We start from the raw sequence: 19222 nt of genomic DNA on the forward strand, positions 1-19222 counted from the left end.
GTTGGGTGTGAGGTATCTGTATCCGCCGCCAGTAGGTGCTGTTTCAATGGTTGTCGTTTGTGTGTGTGTGTGTGTGTGTGTGTGTGTGTGTGTGTGTGTGGGGGGGTGCAGGGGGGCGTTATAAGGATACTGCTAACTCAAAAAAACAATTTTTTAAAACTATATATATATACACTACCGGTCAAAAGTATTAGAACAGCTACTCATTCAAGGGTTTTTCTTTATTTGTACTATTTTCTACATTGTAGAATAATAGTGAAGACATCATCACTATGAAATAACACATATGGAGTCATGAAGTAACCAAAAAAGTGTTAAACATATAAAAAATATATTTTATATTTGAGATTCTTGATATAGTCACCCTTTGCCTTGATGACAGCTTTGCACACTCTTGGCATTCTCTCAACCAGCTTCATGAGGTAGTCACATGGAATGCATTTCAATTAACAGGTGTGCCTTCTTAAAAGTTCATTTTTGGAATTTATTTCCTTCTTAATGCGTTTGAGCCAATCACTTGTTGTGACAAGGTAGGTGGTATACAGAAGATAGTCCTATTTGGTAACAGACCAAGTCAATATTATGGCAAGAACAGCTCATATAAACAAAGAGAAATGACAGTCCATCATTACTTTAAGACATGAAGATCAGTCAATACGGAACATTTCAGGAACTTTGAACATTTCTTCAAGTGCAGTCGCAAAAACCATCAAGTGCTATGATGAAACTGGCTCTCATGAGGACCGCCACAGGAAAGGAAGACCCAGAGTTACCTCTGCTGCAGAGGATATGTTCATTAGAGTTACCAGCCTCAGAAATTGCAGGCCAAATAAATGCTTCAAGTTCAATTAACAGACACATGTCAACATCAACTGTTCAGAAGAGACTGCGTGAATCAGGCCTTCATGGTCAAATTGCTGCAAAGAAACCACTATTAAAGGACACCAATAAGAATAAGATACTTGCTTGGGTCAAGAAACACGAGCAATGGACATTAGACCAGTGGAAATCTGTCCTTTGGTCTGGAGTCCAAATTGGAGATTTTTGATTCAAACCGCCGTGTCTTTGTGAGTCACAGTGTGGGTGAACAGATGATCTCTGCATGTGTATTTCCCACCGTGAAGCATGGAGGAGGAGGTGTTATGGTGTGGGGCTTGCTTTACTGGTGACACTGTCTGGGATTTATTTAGAATTCAAGGCACACTTAAACAGCATAGCTATCACAGCATTAGGTAGTGATATGCCATCCCATCTGGTTTGGCCTTAGTGGGACAATAATTTGTTTTTCAACAGGATAGTGACCCAACACACCTCCAGGCTGTGTAAGGGCTATTTTACCAAGGAGAGTGATGGAGTGCTGCATCAGATGACCTGGCCTCCACAATAACCCGACCTCAACCCAACTGAGATGGCTTGGATGAGTTGGACTGAATGAGTAGGTGTTCTAAAACTTTTGACCGGTAGTGTATGTATATATTTTTTTTAATTATTGCAGAAAAAAACAGTAAACAATACATACAAGGAGTATACAAACAGACAATGATAATATATGCAACAAATGACAGATTATACAAAGACCTTAGAGGATGCACACATGTGGATTGTTTTAAGAGCTTTCTTATTAGACAAATGTTGAATGGTCTTAATGTACTTGTGTACTGCTAGAATTCCTTACAGAAAACATGGAAGAGTGATTTTACATGAGTGAATTTACATATATGAATATTACCTTTTTTCATTAGCATAATTAGATTTATGAGGTCAAATTGTTTTTCTATATCCTTTTTATAGTTAAGGAAACCGAGCAGCACATTTTCCCATAAAAACAAAAGTCATCAAGAATATTAACAATTATAAATCTATGAATATCTTTCCATAGTTTCTTTAAATGTAGACAATGCCAAAATAAATGCTAAACTGTTTCTGGATGCTCAACACAAAAACTACAGTTACTGTTAATGTCTTTTTTTGAGTTTCTTCAGGTAATGATTCACAGGGTCATACTTATGGATTGTTCTGAAAGAGACCTCTTTCACCTTGTTAACAAGCAGGTGTTTGTGTGGTAATAAACATACTTTTTCCCCAACCGATATTATTGACAAATGTATTCCAGTAAATTGTGACATAGAGGTCTGGTTACACCTCTAAACAACATGAGAGTTCCAGATGGAATAGCATTAAAGACTATGGCGAACTCTCTAGGTGTAACAGGGATATTGTAACGAGATTTTTTTAAATCCTCATAATTGTGTAACAATCCTTCTGCATTAAAAAGTTGACTCACCAGCAGGATATGATTATTAAACCAGTTCTTTAAAAATAAAGACTTGTTTCTCTACAAAACATCGTTATTGTTACATATGAAAATACCTACGCAGGGGAAAATTAGGTTTATATATTAACAACCACGCTAAGAATATTATTCTATGAAAAGCAGATAATTTAGTAGGAATCTGATTAATGTTATAGTTACTATAGTTACAAAGTAACGAGAGAAGATATAATGAGGGACGAAATTCCAAATTGAAGTTGGATTCTTTCATCTTTATCTTAGTGTCACACCCTGACCATAGTTTGCTTTGTATGTTCTATGTTTAGTTTGGTCAGGGTGTGATCTGAGTGGGCATTCTATGTTGGATGTCTTGGTTGTTTTTCTGTGTTTGGGCCTGATATGGTTCTCAATCAGAGGCAGGTGTTAGTCATTGTCTCTGATTGGGAGCCATATTTAGGTAGCCTGTTTGGTGTTGGGGTTTGTGGGTGATTGTTCCTGTCTTTGTGTTTGTTACACCAGATAGGGCTGTTTTCGGTTTTTCACGTTGTCTTGTTTGTTGTATATTGTTCTAGTTTCATCTTTATTAAAGATGTATCACAATAACCACGCTGCGTTTTGGTCTGCCTCTCTTTCACCAGAAGAGAACCGTGACACTTAAAAGTATTATTCAAAGTAGGAAAATCAACAACAATAAAATGTAGGCCACCATATTCATATGTGTTCATTACGACAGATTTCCTAGTATAATGTGTATGATTTTTCCAGATAAAGTTGAAAAGCATCTGGTCAACCGCTTTACCTATTTTGTTGTGAAGAAGTCGGGACTGGGCTGTATGTAGGGACTGGGCTGTATGTAGGGGACTGGGCTGTATGTAGGGGACTGGGATGTATGTAGGGGACTGGGCTGTATGTAGGGACTGGGCTGCATGTAGGGGACTGGGCTGTATGTAGGGGACTGTGCTGCATGTAGGGGACTGGGCTGTATATAGGGGACTGGGCTGTATATAGTGGACTGGGCTGCATGTAGGGGACTGGACTGTATGTAGGGACTGGGTTGCATGTAGGGGACTGGGTTGCATGTAGGGGACTGGGCTGTATGTAGGGACTGGGCTGTATGTAGGGACTGGGCTGTATGTAGGGACTGGGCTGTATGTCGGGACTGGGCTGCATGTAGGGGACTGGGCTGCATGTAGGAACTGGGCTGTATATAGGGGACTGGGCTGCATGTAGGGGACTGGACTGTATGTAGGGACTGGGCTGCATGTAGGGGACTGGGCTGTATATAGGGACAGGGCTGCATGTAGGGGACTGGGCTGCATGTAGGGGACTGGGATGTATGTAGGGACTGGGCTGTATATAGGGGACTGGGCTGTATATAGGGACTGGGCTGTATTTAGGGACTGGGCTGTATGTAGGAACTGGGCTGTATATAGGGGACTGGGCTGCATGTAGGGGACTGGACTGTGTGTAGGGGACTGGGCTGCATGTAGGGGACTGGGCTGTATATAGGGACTGGGCTGCATGTAGGGACTGGGCTGCATGTAGGGGACTAGGCTGTATATAGGGGACTGGGCTGTATGTAGGGGACTGGGATGCATGTAGGGACTGGGCTGCATGTAGGGGACTAGGCTGTATGTAGGGGACTGGGCTGCATGTAGGGGACTGGGCTGCATGTTGGGGACTGGGCTGTATGTAGGGACTGGGCTGCATGTAGGGGACTGGGCTGTATATAGGGACTGGGCTGTATATAGGGACTGGGCTGCATGTAGGGACTGGGCTGCATGTAGGGGACTAGGCTGTATATAGGGGACTGGGCTGTATGTAGGGGACTGGGATGCATGTAGGGACTGGGCTGCATGTAGGGGACTGGGCTGCATGTAGGGGACTGGGCTGTATGTAGGGACTGGGCTGCATGTAGGGACTGGGCTGTATGTAGGGGACTGGGCTGCATGTAGGGACTGGGCTGCATGTAGGGACTGGGATGTATGTAGGGGACTGGGCTGTATGTAGGGGACTGGGCTGTATATAGGGACTGGGCTGTATGTAGGGACTGGGCTGTATATAGGGGACTGGGAGGCATATAGGGACTGGGCTGTATGTAGGGGACTGGGCTGTATATAGGGACTGGGCTGTATATAGGGACTGGGCTGTATATAGGGACTGGGCTGTATGTAGGGACTGGGCTGTATGTAGGGACTGGGCTGTATATAGGGACTGGGCTGTATATAGGGACTGGGCTGTATATAGGGACTGGGCTGTATGTAGGGGACTGGGCTGTATATAGGGACTGGGCTGTATATAGGGACTGGGCTGTATATAGGGACTGGGCTGTATATAGGGACTGGGCTGTATGTAGGGACTGGGCTGTATGTAGGGACTGGGCTGTATATAGGGACAGGGCTGTATATAGGGACTGGGCTGTATGTAGGGACTGGGCTGTATGTAGGGACTGGGCTGCATGTAGGGACTGGGCTGTATGTAGGGACTGGGCTGCATGTAGGGACGGGGCTGTATGTAGGGACTGGGCTGTATGTAGGGGACTGGGCTGTATATAAGGACTGGGCTGTATATAGGGACTGGGTTGTATATAGGGACTGGGCTGTATGTAGGGGACTGGGCTGTATGTAGGGGCTGGGCTGTATATAGGGACTGGGCTGTATGTAGGGACTGGGCTGTATGTAGGGACTGGGCTGTATGTAGGGACTGGGCTGTATATAGGGACTGGGCTGTATGTAGGGACTGGGCTGTATATAGGGACAGGGCTGTATATAGGGACTGGGCTGTATATAGGGACTGGGCTGTATATAGGGACTGGGCTGTATATAGGGACAGGGCTGTATGTAGGGACTGGGCTGTATATAGGGACTGGGCTGTATGTAGGGACTGGGCTGTATATAGGGACTGGGCTGTATATAGGGACTGGGCTGTATATAGGGACTGGGCTGTATATAGGGACTGGGCTGTATATAGGGACTGGGCTGTATGTAGGGACTGGGCTGTATATAGGGACAGGGCTGTATGTAGGGACTGGGCTGTATATAGGGACTGGGCTGTATGTAGGGACTGGGCTGTATATAGGGACTGGGCTGTATATAGGGACTGGGCTGTATATAGGGACTGGGCTGTATATAGGGACTGGGCTGTATATAGGGACTGGGCTGTATATAGGGACTGGGCTGTATGTAGGGGACTGGGCTGTATATAGGGACTGGGCTGTATGTAGGGACTGGGCTGTATGTAGGGACTGGGCTGTATATAGGGACAGGGCTGTATATAGGGACTGGGCTGTATGTAGGGACTGGGCTGTATGTAGGGACTGGGCTGCATGTAGGGACTGGGCTGTATGTAGGGACTGGGCTGCATGTAGGGACTGGGCTGTATGTAGGGACTGGGCTGTATGTAGGGGACTGGGCTGTATATAAGGACTGGGCTGTATATAGGGACTGGGTTGTATATAGGGACTGGGCTGTATGTAGGGGACTGGGCTGTATGTAGGGGCTGGGCTGTATATAGGGACTGGGCTGTATGTAGGGACTGGGCTGTATGTAGGGACTGGGCTGTATGTAGGGACTGGGCTGTATATAGGGACTGGGCTGTATGTAGGGACTGGGCTGTATATAGGGACAGGGCTGTATATAGGGACTGGGCTGTATATAGGGACTGGGCTGTATATAGGGACTGGGCTGTATATAGGGACAGGGCTGTATGTAGGGACTGGGCTGTATATAGGGACTGGGCTGTATGTAGGGACTGGGCTGTATATAGGGACTGGGCTGTATATAGGGACTGGGCTGTATATAGGGACTGGGCTGTATATAGGGACTGGGCTGTATATAGGGACTGGGCTGTATGTAGGGACTGGGCTGTATATAGGGACAGGGCTGTATGTAGGGACTGGGCTGTATATAGGGACTGGGCTGTATGTAGGGACTGGGCTGTATATAGGGACTGGGCTGTATATAGGGACTGGGCTGTATATAGGGACTGGGCTGTATATAGGGACTGGGCTGTATATAGGGACTGGGCTGTATATAGGGACTGGGCTGTATATAGGGACTGGGCTGTATATAGGGACTGGGCTGTATATAGGGACTGGGCTGTATGTAGGGACTGGGCTGCATAAGTAAGTCTGGCGAGACCTTCTGCTTTAGAAAGCAATACTCAACCTTTCAAGGATAAATCCCTCTGAACTTCTTTTTTCTTCTTTCAATAATAGGTTTGAAATTGAATGAGCATCTTTCCTGTTGACCCTTACATATGGTTATCCCAAGGTACGTTACTTTTTCCTAGACTGGAATATTGCATATAGAGGGTATCACACTGTCTTTGAGGGCAAACAATTCACACTTATTAAGGTTTAGACAAAGACCAGATGCTTTGGAAAAAATCTTTATCACATCGACTGCTCTAGGAATCTGGTCAGCATCTTTCAAAATGAGGGTGGTGTCATCTGCAAGCTGACTTATGATAATATCTCTGTCAGCAATAGAGACCCCTTTTAATATCTCTGTCAGCAATAGAGACCCCTTTTAATACCTCTGTCAGCAATAGAGATCCCTTTTAATATCTTTGTCAGCAATAGAGATCCCTTTTAATATCTCTGTCAGCCATAGAGACCCCTTTTAATATCTCTTTCAGCAATAGAGACCCCTTTTAATATCTCTGTCAGCAATAGAGATCCCTTTTAATATCTCTGTGTCACGTGCTGACCTTTATTTCCTTTGTTTTGTATTTATTTAGTATGGTCAGGGCGTGAGTTGGGGTGGACAGTCTATGTTTGTTTTTCTATGATTTTGGGATTTCTATGTTTCGGCCTAGAATGGTTCTCAATCAGAGGCAGGTGTCATTAGTTGTCTCTGATTGAGAATCATACTTAGGTAGCCTGGGTTTCACTGTTTGTTTGTGGGTGATTGTCTATGTTAGCTGCTTGTGTCAGCACAGTTCTCATTATGTCGTTTATTGTTTTGTATTCAGTGTTCACTGCTTTCTTTAATTAAAAAAGCATCATGAACACATACCACGCTGCATTTTGGTCCGCTCCTTATGACGATCGTGACACTCTGTCAGCTATTTAGAACCCTTTTAATATCTCTGTCAGCAACAGAGATCCCTTTTAATATCTCTGTCAGCAACAGAGATCCCTTTTAATATCTCTGTCAGCAACAGAGATCCCTTTTAATATCTCTGTCAGCAACAGAGATCCCTTTTAATATCTGTCAGCAACAGAGATCCCTTTTAATATCTCTGTCAGCTATTGAGATCCCTTTTAATATCTCTGTCAGCTATAGAGATCCCTTTTATTATCTCTGTCAGCTATTGAGATCCCTTTTAATCTCTCTGTCAGCTATTGAGATCCCTTTTAATATCTCTGTCAGCTATTGAGATCCCTTTTAATCTCTCTGTCAGCTATTGAGATCCCTTTTAATATCTCTGTCAGCAACAGAGATCCCTTTTAATATCTCTGTCAGCAACAGAGATCCCTTTTAATATCTCTGTCAGCAACAGAGATCCCTTTTAATATCTGTCAGCAACAGAGATCCCTTTTAATATCTCTGTCAGCTATTGAGATCCCTTTTAATCTCTCTGTCAGCTATTGAGATCCCTTTTAATATCTCTGTCAGCTATTGAGATCCCTTTTAATCTCTCTGTCAGCTATTGAGATCCCTTTTAATATCTCTGTCAGCTATTGAGATCCCTTTTAATATCTCTGTCAGCTATAGAGATCCCTTTTATATCGCTTGATTTAACAAAACTTGTAAGAAGTTGGGTTGCAAGCAGGAAGAGGTAAGGCAAAAGTGGGCACCCTTGCCTAATTCCTCTTTTCAAATCAAATCTAGGAGAAGTGCCATGCTTCACAGAATTGTTCCCATTCATATCATGGATCACCGGGGGCAATCTACCTGCCCTCCATGACACCTATAACACCCGATGTCACAGGAAGGCCATAAAGATCATCAAGGACAACCACCACCCGAGCCACTGCCTGTTCACTCCGCTACCATCCAGAAGGCGAGGTCAGTACAGGTGCATCAAAGCTGGGACCGAGAGACTGAGAAACAGCTTCTATCTCAAGGCCATCAGACTGTTAAACAGCAATCACTGACTCAGAGAGGCTGCTGCCTACATTGAGACCCAATCACTGGCCACTTTAATAAATGGATCATTAGTCACTTTAAAAATGCCACTTTAAATAATGTCACTTTAATGTTTACATATCTTACATTACTCATATCATATGTATATACTGTATATGGTATAAAAAAAATACCATCTATTGCACCTTGCCTATGCCGCTCAGCCATCACTCATCCATATATTTATATGTACATATATTCTCATTCACCCCTTTAGATTTGTGTGTATTAGGTCGTTGTTGGGGAATTGTTAGATTACTTGTTAGATATTACTGCACTGGAGGAACTAGAAGCACAAGCATTTCGCTACACTCACAATAACATCTGTTAACCATGTGTATGTGACCAATACAATTTGATTTGATTAAAAAGAGTTTTAATAGTACTACAAAATAATTCTCCAAAACCAAATTTCTCCAGGGAGAGAAATATAAACTCATGTTCCACTGTATCGAAGGCTTTATAAAAGTATATGAAGACAATAAAACTATCTTTGAAGATTTGATCAGAATAGACACCAGTCGGATATGATTACATATATGTTTGTTCCTCGTGAAGCCAGATTGGGTCTCTTCTATAATTGAGTCCAATACTGCCTTCATTCTTTTTGCAAATATAGAGGCTAATATTTTGTAGTCATTATTGACCAGATAGATTGGACGCCAATTATCGAGGAGAAGCAAGTCTTTCTTGGGATTAGGTATTAATGTAATCAGACCTTGAGTCAAACTGGGAGGGAGAGCATTATTTGCAATGCTTTCAGAAAATACCTCTAACAGAAATTGAGAAAACGTTGTGTAAAACTCAGCAGATATACCATCAGTCCCAGGAGACCTCCAACAGAAAAGGGACTAACTGTTCTGTAAACAGTTGTGTAAAACTCAGCAGATACACCATCAGTCCCAGGAGACCTCCAACAGAAAAGGAACTAACTGTTCTGAAAACAGTTGTGTAAAACTCAGCAGATATACCATCAGTCCCAGGTGACTTATTATTTTTAAGGTGTTCAATAGAATAAATGTGTTCAAATATAATAGGGTGATTAAACTGATCCCCCTCAGCCTCCCCAATTGATTTCACATCCCCCAGAGAGTTGAGGACACCTCACAATACTTAGAACTATAAATGACAATTCATATGACAATGACAATGACAATTCATACAGTAATAACTGGGAGCTTTTTAAATATGAGGTTGGAAAATATTTAGGAAAATACGTGAGTAGAGTAGAGAGCTGAAGAAAATGTAATTACCACTCTAAAAAATAATACAATTCAACAATGAAATATGAATGGTCTCATCACAGAAGATCCCAAATTAATCTCTAATTTTAGTTGTAATATCTACAGGAATAGGTTTATTCTTCTCTGTTACAGTTGCTTACTTGCATCACTAGGTGGCAGTAGTCGCACGTCATATATCAGAGTGACAGTCATTTCGTCTGGACAAAAACAATGCTTTCAATAGATTTTTTTTGATCGATTCAATGATGTTAGTTGTTATTCTTGCAATCTAGTTAGCGTTTACAATTGAACGCATGGGTGACAATAAAGTACATTTATCCTAGTTAGTAGCAGCAGCCCGTACTGTCAACAGGAGGAAATGACGTGCTAACGTCGAAAACGTGAGGTGACAATAAAGTACATTTTCCCTAGTTAGTAGCAGCTCGCACTGTCAACAGGAGGAAATGACGTAATAACGTCGAAAACGTGAGGTTGGGACTTCCAGCCGAGATACGGTTTTTTTTTTGTTGCCGTTGCTGAGTGAGCAGCCAGCAAGAAGTTTACACTTTCTCTGAGGAATAAATAGTACTTTTATGTTTTTTTGTTTTGTTTTTTGGGGCGGGATGAAAAGGAATTGAACCTATGACTTTTCGTATGTCAAACGTATATGGAGTAATTGGTAAGTGGAGCAGACGTTGGATTAGCTAACGGCTAGTTAGCGCATGTTAGTTGCGGGGTAATGCTAAATAGATAGCTAGCAAGGCTGACTATTCTTGGTCATGGAGTCGAAGGCCGAGACACTTGTTAGTTTCTACATGGTAGTTAATTGTCCCATTTTCTGAATTAGTATATTTTATTAGAGAAGAAGGATGATAACCAGAAGTTTAGTTAACGTTACGTGTTTTGGAAAAAACAGTTTAATAATATCGCTCCGGTAGCTATAGTAACCAGCTAATTTCATTAACTCTCTAACGTTGCAGAGGGTTAAGCAATTGTGTTGAACTATAACGTTATAAACATTCAATGATCAATCTCTATTGTTTATCTGCTGACTTTGTTTCGTAAGCTAACGTTAGCCGTTTGGAAGTTAGTTACTGTTAGCTAGCTTGCTATCCTCTACCTAACCAGCTGGTCAGCAAATCAGTTGATTCTTTACGGTCTTTGTTGTGGAATTATATCTGTTTGTAGCTACCTTTTTCAAGTTTAAAGTTTCATTAGTAACGTTAGTATGTACAGGATACACATAGTATAACTTACTATACAACGTCCAACGAAATGCTTACTTGCATGTACCTTCTCAACAATGCAACAACAAAAATAAATGACAAAACATAAGAATACGAACATAAAGTAAATCTCAAAGAATAATAAACGTTATAACATTAGTATAATAATGGAAGGCACAATTTATAGTGCAATTTTAACGTGTTTTGGGGAGTGGGGGGGGGTTGGTGGGAAAGTGTTTAAATTGTGCAGTATTTAGCAACACTGTGTGTGTGTGTGTGCAGTTCAAGGCACCAAGCTATTAGCTAAAGGTTTCCTCATTAACTTTTCTTCTCTGTCTCATTGGCAGGAAATGGACCAGAGGCCAGATTTGGAAGCAACACTTCTGCAGCTTTAGAGAAGCAAGTTATCACAACTTGAAGTACTCCTCTCGAATGATAGTGACGTGTATTTGCACAAGCTAACTAGCTAGCTAAATGTAAAGTAGCTAGGTGTTGACAAGCTATCCAGCCAATTAGCTAGCTGCTATGGATATCTTTCCAAGACCTAGTGGAGAAATTCAAAGAAGAAACCCACAGCAGGATTTCGAGCTTATTCAACGAGTTGGGAGCGGCACATATGGAGACGTATACAAGGTATTTTTTTAAGCTACCATCAAACTGAATAAACAGTCTATTAGATTTGGGTGTTCTGAATTTAGATCTCTGTCTAACCAAAACAAGCACACACATCTGTTGGGAGGCACGAGATCCCTGTACTTGAGTGCTTCTATCCCCTATCTAATTCCTATTGAAATCTGGCCAGAGTTACTGACATGAAGTTGTCAAGGTAGGATTACACTCCCCCAGGCCCGTAGTTCATTTCTCTTTCTCTCAATGTGTTAAAGCTTTTATATCCAAAATGTTAGAAAAGTTCTGCGATGGCGGTGTCTATGTTGTATAGCCTACTAGCACCTTGATGCAAAGCACTGAACCTTTACTTTTGTCCGTTTGCCAGTAGTTACAGGGGCATTTTAGTTTTTGAATGGAAACTAAAGTGAATGCTCATCTACATGGCATGTGAAGTATTTCGTTATCTGTTTTAAACTGTGTTTTTGCAGCCTGACGTCCATAGGAAACGTATACCTAGGTATGTTATCAAGCTCTTAAGTTATCCATTTTTCTTAATTCACTTTGGCCTGTTTTGACGGGACCTGTCTTGTGAAGTTTTATAGAGGATTTTATTTCGAGTAGTGAGTCGCCCTACCACAAAGTATTTCATTTAACTTTCATTTACTCCTAATGAGTGAAGCATCTGCCCCCACCATGTTATCGCTCTGGTGTTTTGGGTTCCATATACAGTAGCTGAAGGACACGGCAGTCTACCCCAGGGATCTTCAACTCTTTATTTTTTTTTCTTCTGGAGCGGATAGTTGGAGGGTGAGTTGGGGCGGAACATAATTACAAATCATTTGTAGACTGCAAATTGACCGCAAGAAGCCACAAACAGATTATGTTTGACTAAAACAGTCATTTCAAACCTTGCTTACATTTGTAGAATTTCACGTCGTGTATTTCTACTATTGCCTGGGAATACATGAACAGATTTCTTAAATTTAAAAAATCACTTGGAGCTGATTTCCTGTTTTTGTTGTCTTTTATGTGCAACAAGGAAAATCCCACACGTGATGTAGCAACGACATTGAAAAGAAGTTTTTACGCCGAACCTATTTTTATATCAGATAGTAGCTACACCGTTGGATTGAACCAATATCTTTACTCTGAAGGTCTTTCGTATGTTTCGATGACGTTGTCAGAACATTGCTTAGCAGTTGCACATACTTGGATGTACAGTCGGAAACCAGAATCATTCTATGGTAGCGATGATATACACAGTACACTGCTTTAAAACTGGGAAGAAAGATTCATTTGGGCAACCCAATGCCTTTCTGATGTTAATCGCTGCCAGAAAAACATGAACTTTGTCAGGTCATTTATCATAGTAACCCTGTGTTGTATTTGGTTTCCCCAGTATGGACCACCAGACTTATTTAATGTAGGATGCATCTGTAACCCATGGGTATTTCCCAAATGGCACCATATTCCCTATATAGTGCACTATTTCTGACCAGAGCACTATGGGCCCTGGTAAAGTAGTGCATTATTTAGGGAATAGGGTGTTATTTGGGAAATAACCCATGTAATAAAGCATTGTACTGCAACCCTCCCCCACCTCAGTTATTGTTTGTTGGAGCATGTGGCTAAAGTAGAAGTTAGATGGATTGGTAGGGAAAGATAGGTGCGATCCAGCGCCAGTTTCTCATTTTCCTGGCAAAGCTATGAGGAGAGAGTATTAACAAAGGGACACTTTATTGGATCGGATTTGAGCCTTCCAATCTAGACATTTTCCTGTCTGTTCCCAAGTTCAAAATCACAAGTGTGCAGACAGTTGCATTTCAAACTTTTTCTTTTTTAAGTGTTCTTGTTTACCTCTTTGTAATGGATGACTTGGCTACCAATTTGCTCCAGTGTGTGATAGTTGAAGCAGCCAGTCTGTCAAGCCCTCGCCTCACTAAGTAATCTGTGGAAGGTTAGTCCCACCCCAGACACAGAGCCCCCACAGCCCACTGGTGGAATGCAGTGCCTGGTATTTTCCCCAGAGCCGTGAACACGCAAGCCAAGTTCCAAATGGCACACTATTCCCAATTTAGTGCACTATTTCTAACCAGGACACGTAGGGCTAAATATGGAATAGGGTATATGGAATTTGACATGCAGACCGGGACTACGGCAGGCAGAGTGAAATACGATCAGGTCCTTGTGCCCAGAATGGGAGTGTTCTTAGCTGTACCGACAGTGGGAGATACTTCAAATTTGAAAAGTCCTTCCCATAAGCGATGACTTTGGTCTGCTGTAGGGCACCGATTTAAAAAAAAAAAAAATTTTTTTTTTTTTTAAATCTTTATTTAACTAGGCATGTCAGTTAAGAACAAATTCTTATTTTCAATGACCGCCTGGGTTAACTGCCTTGTTCAGGGGCAGAACGACAGATTTTGTACCTTGTCAGCTCGGGGGGTTTGAACTTGCAACCTTCCGGTTACTAGTCCAACGATCTAACCACTAGGCTACCCTGCCGCCCCATGTTACAGAGATATTTGTCAAATTGAGAGGACCAGGAAGTAAATCCATGAGGGTTGAGTTTGATTGGTTGTTTTGTTACTCGGCTCTTCTCTCTTTTGATGAAGAATGTGTTTCATCCAGGGATGGACATTTTAAGCTAGCCCGACGCTAGTACTTATCAGACCAGGCTCGTAGAAAATGTTCCCAACTAGCCTGCCAGAAAGTACAATTGGGTCTTTTTAAGATATCTCATGACACAGGTTTTTATAACCGATGTAGATACTAGCCAGGCTTGCCAGTGCCCAAAATCCTTCAATTCTATCCCTGGACTTTTAGCTAGTCCAGGGATATAAATGGGGGGTCAGTACTGAAGATTAAACCGACAATATTTGGGGGTGGGGGTGGCAGGACTTGGCTGTGTGGGGGTGGCAGGACTTGGCTGTATGGGGGTGGGGGTGGCGGGACTTGGCTGTATGGGGGTGGGGGTGGCGGGACTTGGCTGTGTGGGGGTGGGGGTGGCGGGACTTGGCTGTGTGGGGGGTGGCGGGACTTGGCTGTGTGGGGGTGGCGGGACTTGGCTGTGTGGGGGTGGCGGGACTTGGCTGTGTGGGGGTGGCGGGACTTGGCTGGTGGCGGGACTTGGCTGTGTGGGGGTGGCGGGACTTGGCTGTGTGTGGGGGTGGGGGACTTGGCTGTGTGGCGGGACTTGGCTGTGTGTGGGGGTGGGGGTGGCGGGACTTGGCTGTGTGGGTTGGCGGGACTTGGCTGTGTGTGTGGGGGTGGCGGGACTTGGCTGTGTGTGTGGGGGTGGCGGAACTTGGCTGTATGTGTGTGGGGGTGGCGGGACTTGGCTGTGTGTGGGGGTGGCGGGACTTGGCTGTATGTGTGGGGGTGGCGGGACTTGGCTGTATGTGTGTGGGGGTGGCGGGACTTGGCTGTGTGTGTGGGGGGCGGGGATGTGTGCGGGACTTGGCTGTGTGGGGGTGGCGGGACTTGGCTGTGTGTGGGGGTGGGGGTGGCGGGACTTGGCTGTGTGTGGGGTGGGGGTGGCGGGACTTGGCTGTGTGTGGGGGTGGGGGTGGCGGGACTTGGCTGTGTGGGTTGGCGGGACTTGGCTGTGTGTGTGGGGGTGGCGGGACTTGGCTGTGTGTGTGGGGGTGGCGGGACTTGGCTGTGTGTGTGTGGGGGTGGCGGGAACTTGGCTGTATGTGTGTGGGGGTGGCGGGACTTGGCTGTATGTGTGTGGGGGTGGCGGGACTTGGCTGTATGTGTGTGGGGGGCGGGACATGGCTGTATGTGTGTGGGGGTGCGGGACTTGGCTGTGTGGGGGTGGCGGGACTTGGCTGTGTGGGGGTGGCGGGACTTGGCTGTGTGGGGGTGGCGGGACTTGGCTGTGTGGGGGTGGCGGGACTTGGCTGTGTGGGGGTGGCGGGACTTGGCTGTGTGTGGGGGTGGCGGGACTTGGCTGTGTGTGGGGGTGGCGGGACTTGGCTGTGTGGGGGTGGCGGGACTTGGCTGTGTGGGGGTGGCGGGACTTGGCTGTGTGGGGGTGGCGGGACTTGGCTGTGTGTGGGGGTGGCGGGACTTGGCTGTGTGGGGGTGGCGGGACTTGGCTGTGTGGGGGTGGCGGGACTTGGCTGTGTGTGGGGGTGGCGGGACTTGGCTGTGTGTGGGGGTGGCGGGACTTGGCTGTGTGGGGGTGGCGGGACTTGGCTGTGTGTGTGGGGGTGGCGGGACTTGGCTGTGTGTGTGGGGGTGGCGGGACTTGGCTGTGTGTGTGGGGGTGGCGGGACTTGGCTGTATGTGTGTGGGGGTGGCGGGACTTGGCTGTATGTGTGTGGGGGTGGCGGGACTTGGCTGTATGTGTGTGGGGGGGCGGGACTTGGCTGTATGTGTGTGGGGGGCGGGACTTGGCTGTATGTGTGGGGGGGTGGGACTTGGCTGTATGTGTGGGGGCGGGACTTGGCTGTATGTGTGGGGGGGGTACTTGGCTGTATGTGTGTGGGGGGCGGGACTTGGCTGTATGTGTGGGGGGGGCGGGACTTGGCTGTATGTGTGTGGGGGCGGGACTTGGCTGTATGTGTGTGGGGGGCGGGACTTGGCTGTATGTGTGGGGGTGGCGGGACTTGGCTGTATGTGTGGGGGTGGCGGGACTTGGCTGTGTGTGTGGGGGTGGCGGGACTTGGCTGTGTGTGTGTGGGGGTGGCGGGACTTGGCTGTGGGGGTGGCGGGACTTGGCTGTGTGGGGGTGGCGGGACTTGGCTGTGTGGGGGTGGCGGGACTTGGCTGTGTGTGTGTGTGTGTGGGGGTGGCGGGACTTGGCTGTGTGGGGGTGGCGGGACTTGGCTAAGACAAAATAATGGACTTTTACTTTTCATCCTGAAATCAGAGGTCTTTTTTATATACACCTTTTATTTAAACTAGACAAGTCAGTTAAGAACAAGTTCTTATTTACAATGACGGCCTAGGAACAGTGCCTTGTTCAGATTTATATATTTTTTTAGCCCCTTTTCATGGTATCCGATTGGTAGTTAGTCTTGTTTCATCGCTGCAACTCACGTTTGGACTCGGGAGAGGCGAAGGTCGAGAGCTGTGCATCTTCCGAAACACAACCCAACCAAGCCGCACTGCCTCTTGACACAAAGCCAACTTAACCCGGAAGCCAGTCGCACCAATGTGTCGGAGGAAACACCGTACACCTGGCGACCTGGTCAGCGTGCACTGCGCCCGGCCTGCCACAGGAGTCGCTAGTGCGCGATGAGACAAGGACATCCTTGCCGGTCAAACCCTCCCCGAACCCGGACGACGCTGGGACAATTGTGCGTCGACCCATTGGTCTCCCGGTCACGGCCTGCTGCGACAGAGCCTGGACTTCGAACCCAGAATCTCTAGTGGCACAGCTAGTACTGCGATGCAGCGCCTTAGACCACTGCGCCACTCGGAAGGCATGAAACCTTTATTTACATAAGTATTCAGACCCTTTGAGACTCAACTGAGATCCAGTGCATCCTGTTTCCATTGATCATCCTTGAGATGTTTCTACAACATGATTGGAGTCCACCTGTGGTCAATTCAATTGATCGGACATGATTTGGAAAGGCACGCACCTGTCTATATAAGGTCCCCCAGTTGACAGTGCATGTCAGAGTAAAAACTAAGCCGTGGGGTTGAAGGAATTGTCCGTAGAGCTCCGAGACAGGGTGGTGTCAAGGCACAAGGGTACCAAAACATTTCTGTGCCATTTGAAGGTCACCAAGAAAAGTGGCCTTCATCATTGTTAAATGGAAGAAGTTTGAAACCACCTCTTCCTAGGGCTGGCCGCCCAGCCAAACTGAGCAATTGGGGGAGAAGGGCCTTGGTCAGGGATGTGACCAAGAACCCAATGGTCACTCTGACAGAGTTCCTTTGTGGAGATGTTTGTCCTTCTGGAAGGTTCTCCCATCTCTGCAGCACTCCACCAATCAGGCCTTTATGGTAGGGTAGCCAGACGGAAGCCACTTCTTTGTAAAAGGCACATGACAGCCCGCTTGGAGTTTGCCAGAAGGCACCTCAAGACTCACAGACCATGAGAAACAAGATTCTTTGGTTTGATGAAACCAAGATTGAACTCTTTGACTTGACTGCACGCATCACATCTAGAGGAAACCTGGCACCATCCCTATGGTGAATCTTGGTGGCAGCATCATGCTGTGGGGATGTTTTTCAGCGGCAGGGACTGAGAGACTAGTTAGGATCGAGGGAAAGAGGTACAGAGATCCTTGATGAAAAGCTTCTCCAGAGCACTCAGGACCTCTGAATGGGTCGAAGGTTAACCTTCCAACAGGAAAACGGCTCTAAGCACACAGCCAAGACAACGCAGGAGTGGCTTCGGGACAAGTCTGAATGTCCTTGAGTGACCCAGCCAGAGCCCGGACTTGAACCCGATCAAACATCTCTGGAGAGACCTGAAAATAGCTTTGCAGCGACGCTCCCCAACCCGACAGAGATTGAGAATCTGCAGAGAAGAAAGTGGAGACACTCCCCAAATCCAGGTGTGCCAAGCTTGTAGCGTCATACCCAAGAAGACTTGAGGCTAATCGCTGCCAATGGTGCTTCAACAAAGTACTGAGTAAATGGGCTGAATACTTGTGTAAATGTGATAGTTTGTAAAAATAAAAAAATGTTTATCTAAAAACCTGTTTTTGCTTCAGCGTTATGAGGTATTGTGTGGATTGATGAAAAATACGATTGAATCCATTTTAGAATAAGGCTGTAACGTAACAAAATGTGGGAAAGTCAAAGGCTCTGTATGCTTTTCCTCTGTACGAGGACGCCTTTAGGAGACATATCCTAGCCTAGCGTCTTGAGCTGGATTTGAGGTTGATGGCGGCCTACTTCCTCCGGCCCAGATGGAAACACTGAATCATGACCTAAATGCTGGACTGTCTGGTGATGTCTCTCTGGTTTGGTCAGTACCGGTATGAAGAACCGCAGCCCCATTGAACTGAACTAACTAGAGACTAATAGATAGGGATATACAGTAACATAATTTTACAGTTTGAATTTCAATTCTGCCCCTCAATATAGGCCTATCTGATAACAGGAGTTTTGTGATATTGTGCAACTATTTTTTTCACTTCCCATTCCCCAACAATGACTCCCCGGTCCATACTCTCTTCTCTCTCTCTCTCAGGCTCGAAACATCCAAACGGGAGAGCTTGCTGCTGTCAAGATTATTAAACTGGAGCCAGGTGAGTTGGATATAACTACAATTCCTCTCTACTTACTAATATGCATGAAAATGACCCTTTTGAATGAACTCTGAAGAATTTAAAGAAACTCAAAATATTAAACATTATTTTAAGAACATTTATTTGTGGTTTACAGGATATATATTTTTTAATTAAGCCTTTATTTAACTAGGCAAGTCAGTTAAGAACAAATTCTTCATTACAATGATGGCCTACCCCAGCCAAACCGGGATGATGCTGGGGCAACTGTGCGCCGCCCTATGTGACTCCCAATCACGGCCGGTTGTGATACAGCCTGGAATCGAACCAGGGTCTGTCGTGACGCCTCGAGTACTGACATGCAGTGTCTTAGACCTCTGCGCCACTCGGGAGTCCAATATATTTAGTTTACCTTCTTAGGTACAACTTAACTGACTTGCCTCATTAAATGAAGGTTAAATAAAATGCATTAAGAAGGAAAGAAATACCACAAATTAACATTTTAAGGAGGCACACTTGATAATTGAAATACATTCCCGGTACCTTTTATAAAGCTGGTTGA

At 45.3% G+C, this 19222-nt stretch overlaps 1 protein-coding gene across 6 annotated transcripts in view; it reads left to right on the top strand.

The window, feature by feature from the left end:
* The first annotated feature begins 10115 nt into the window (after positions 1 to 10115).
* map4k5 (mitogen-activated protein kinase kinase kinase kinase 5) overlaps positions 10116 to 19222 on the top strand; it is a 100895-nt gene continuing 91788 nt past the window's right edge. For 4 of the 6 annotated variants that reach the window (XM_042330292.1, XM_042330289.1, XM_042330291.1 and 1 more), the window contains exons 1-3: positions 10117 to 10308; positions 11203 to 11488; positions 18624 to 18681. In XM_042330292.1, the coding sequence (XP_042186226.1) occupies positions 11381 to 11488; positions 18624 to 18681 (166 nt within the window). In that variant the 5' untranslated portion in view covers positions 10117 to 10308; positions 11203 to 11380. Of the gene's footprint in view, positions 10309 to 11202; positions 11489 to 18623; positions 18682 to 19222 lie in introns of all 6 variants that reach the window. The other 2 variants (XM_042330287.1, XM_042330288.1) reach the window with 1 other exon arrangement.

This window comes from Oncorhynchus tshawytscha, linkage group LG11, assembly GCF_018296145.1.
Source record: "Oncorhynchus tshawytscha isolate Ot180627B linkage group LG11, Otsh_v2.0, whole genome shotgun sequence".
Classification (NCBI taxonomy): Eukaryota; Metazoa; Chordata; class Actinopteri; order Salmoniformes; family Salmonidae; genus Oncorhynchus; species Oncorhynchus tshawytscha.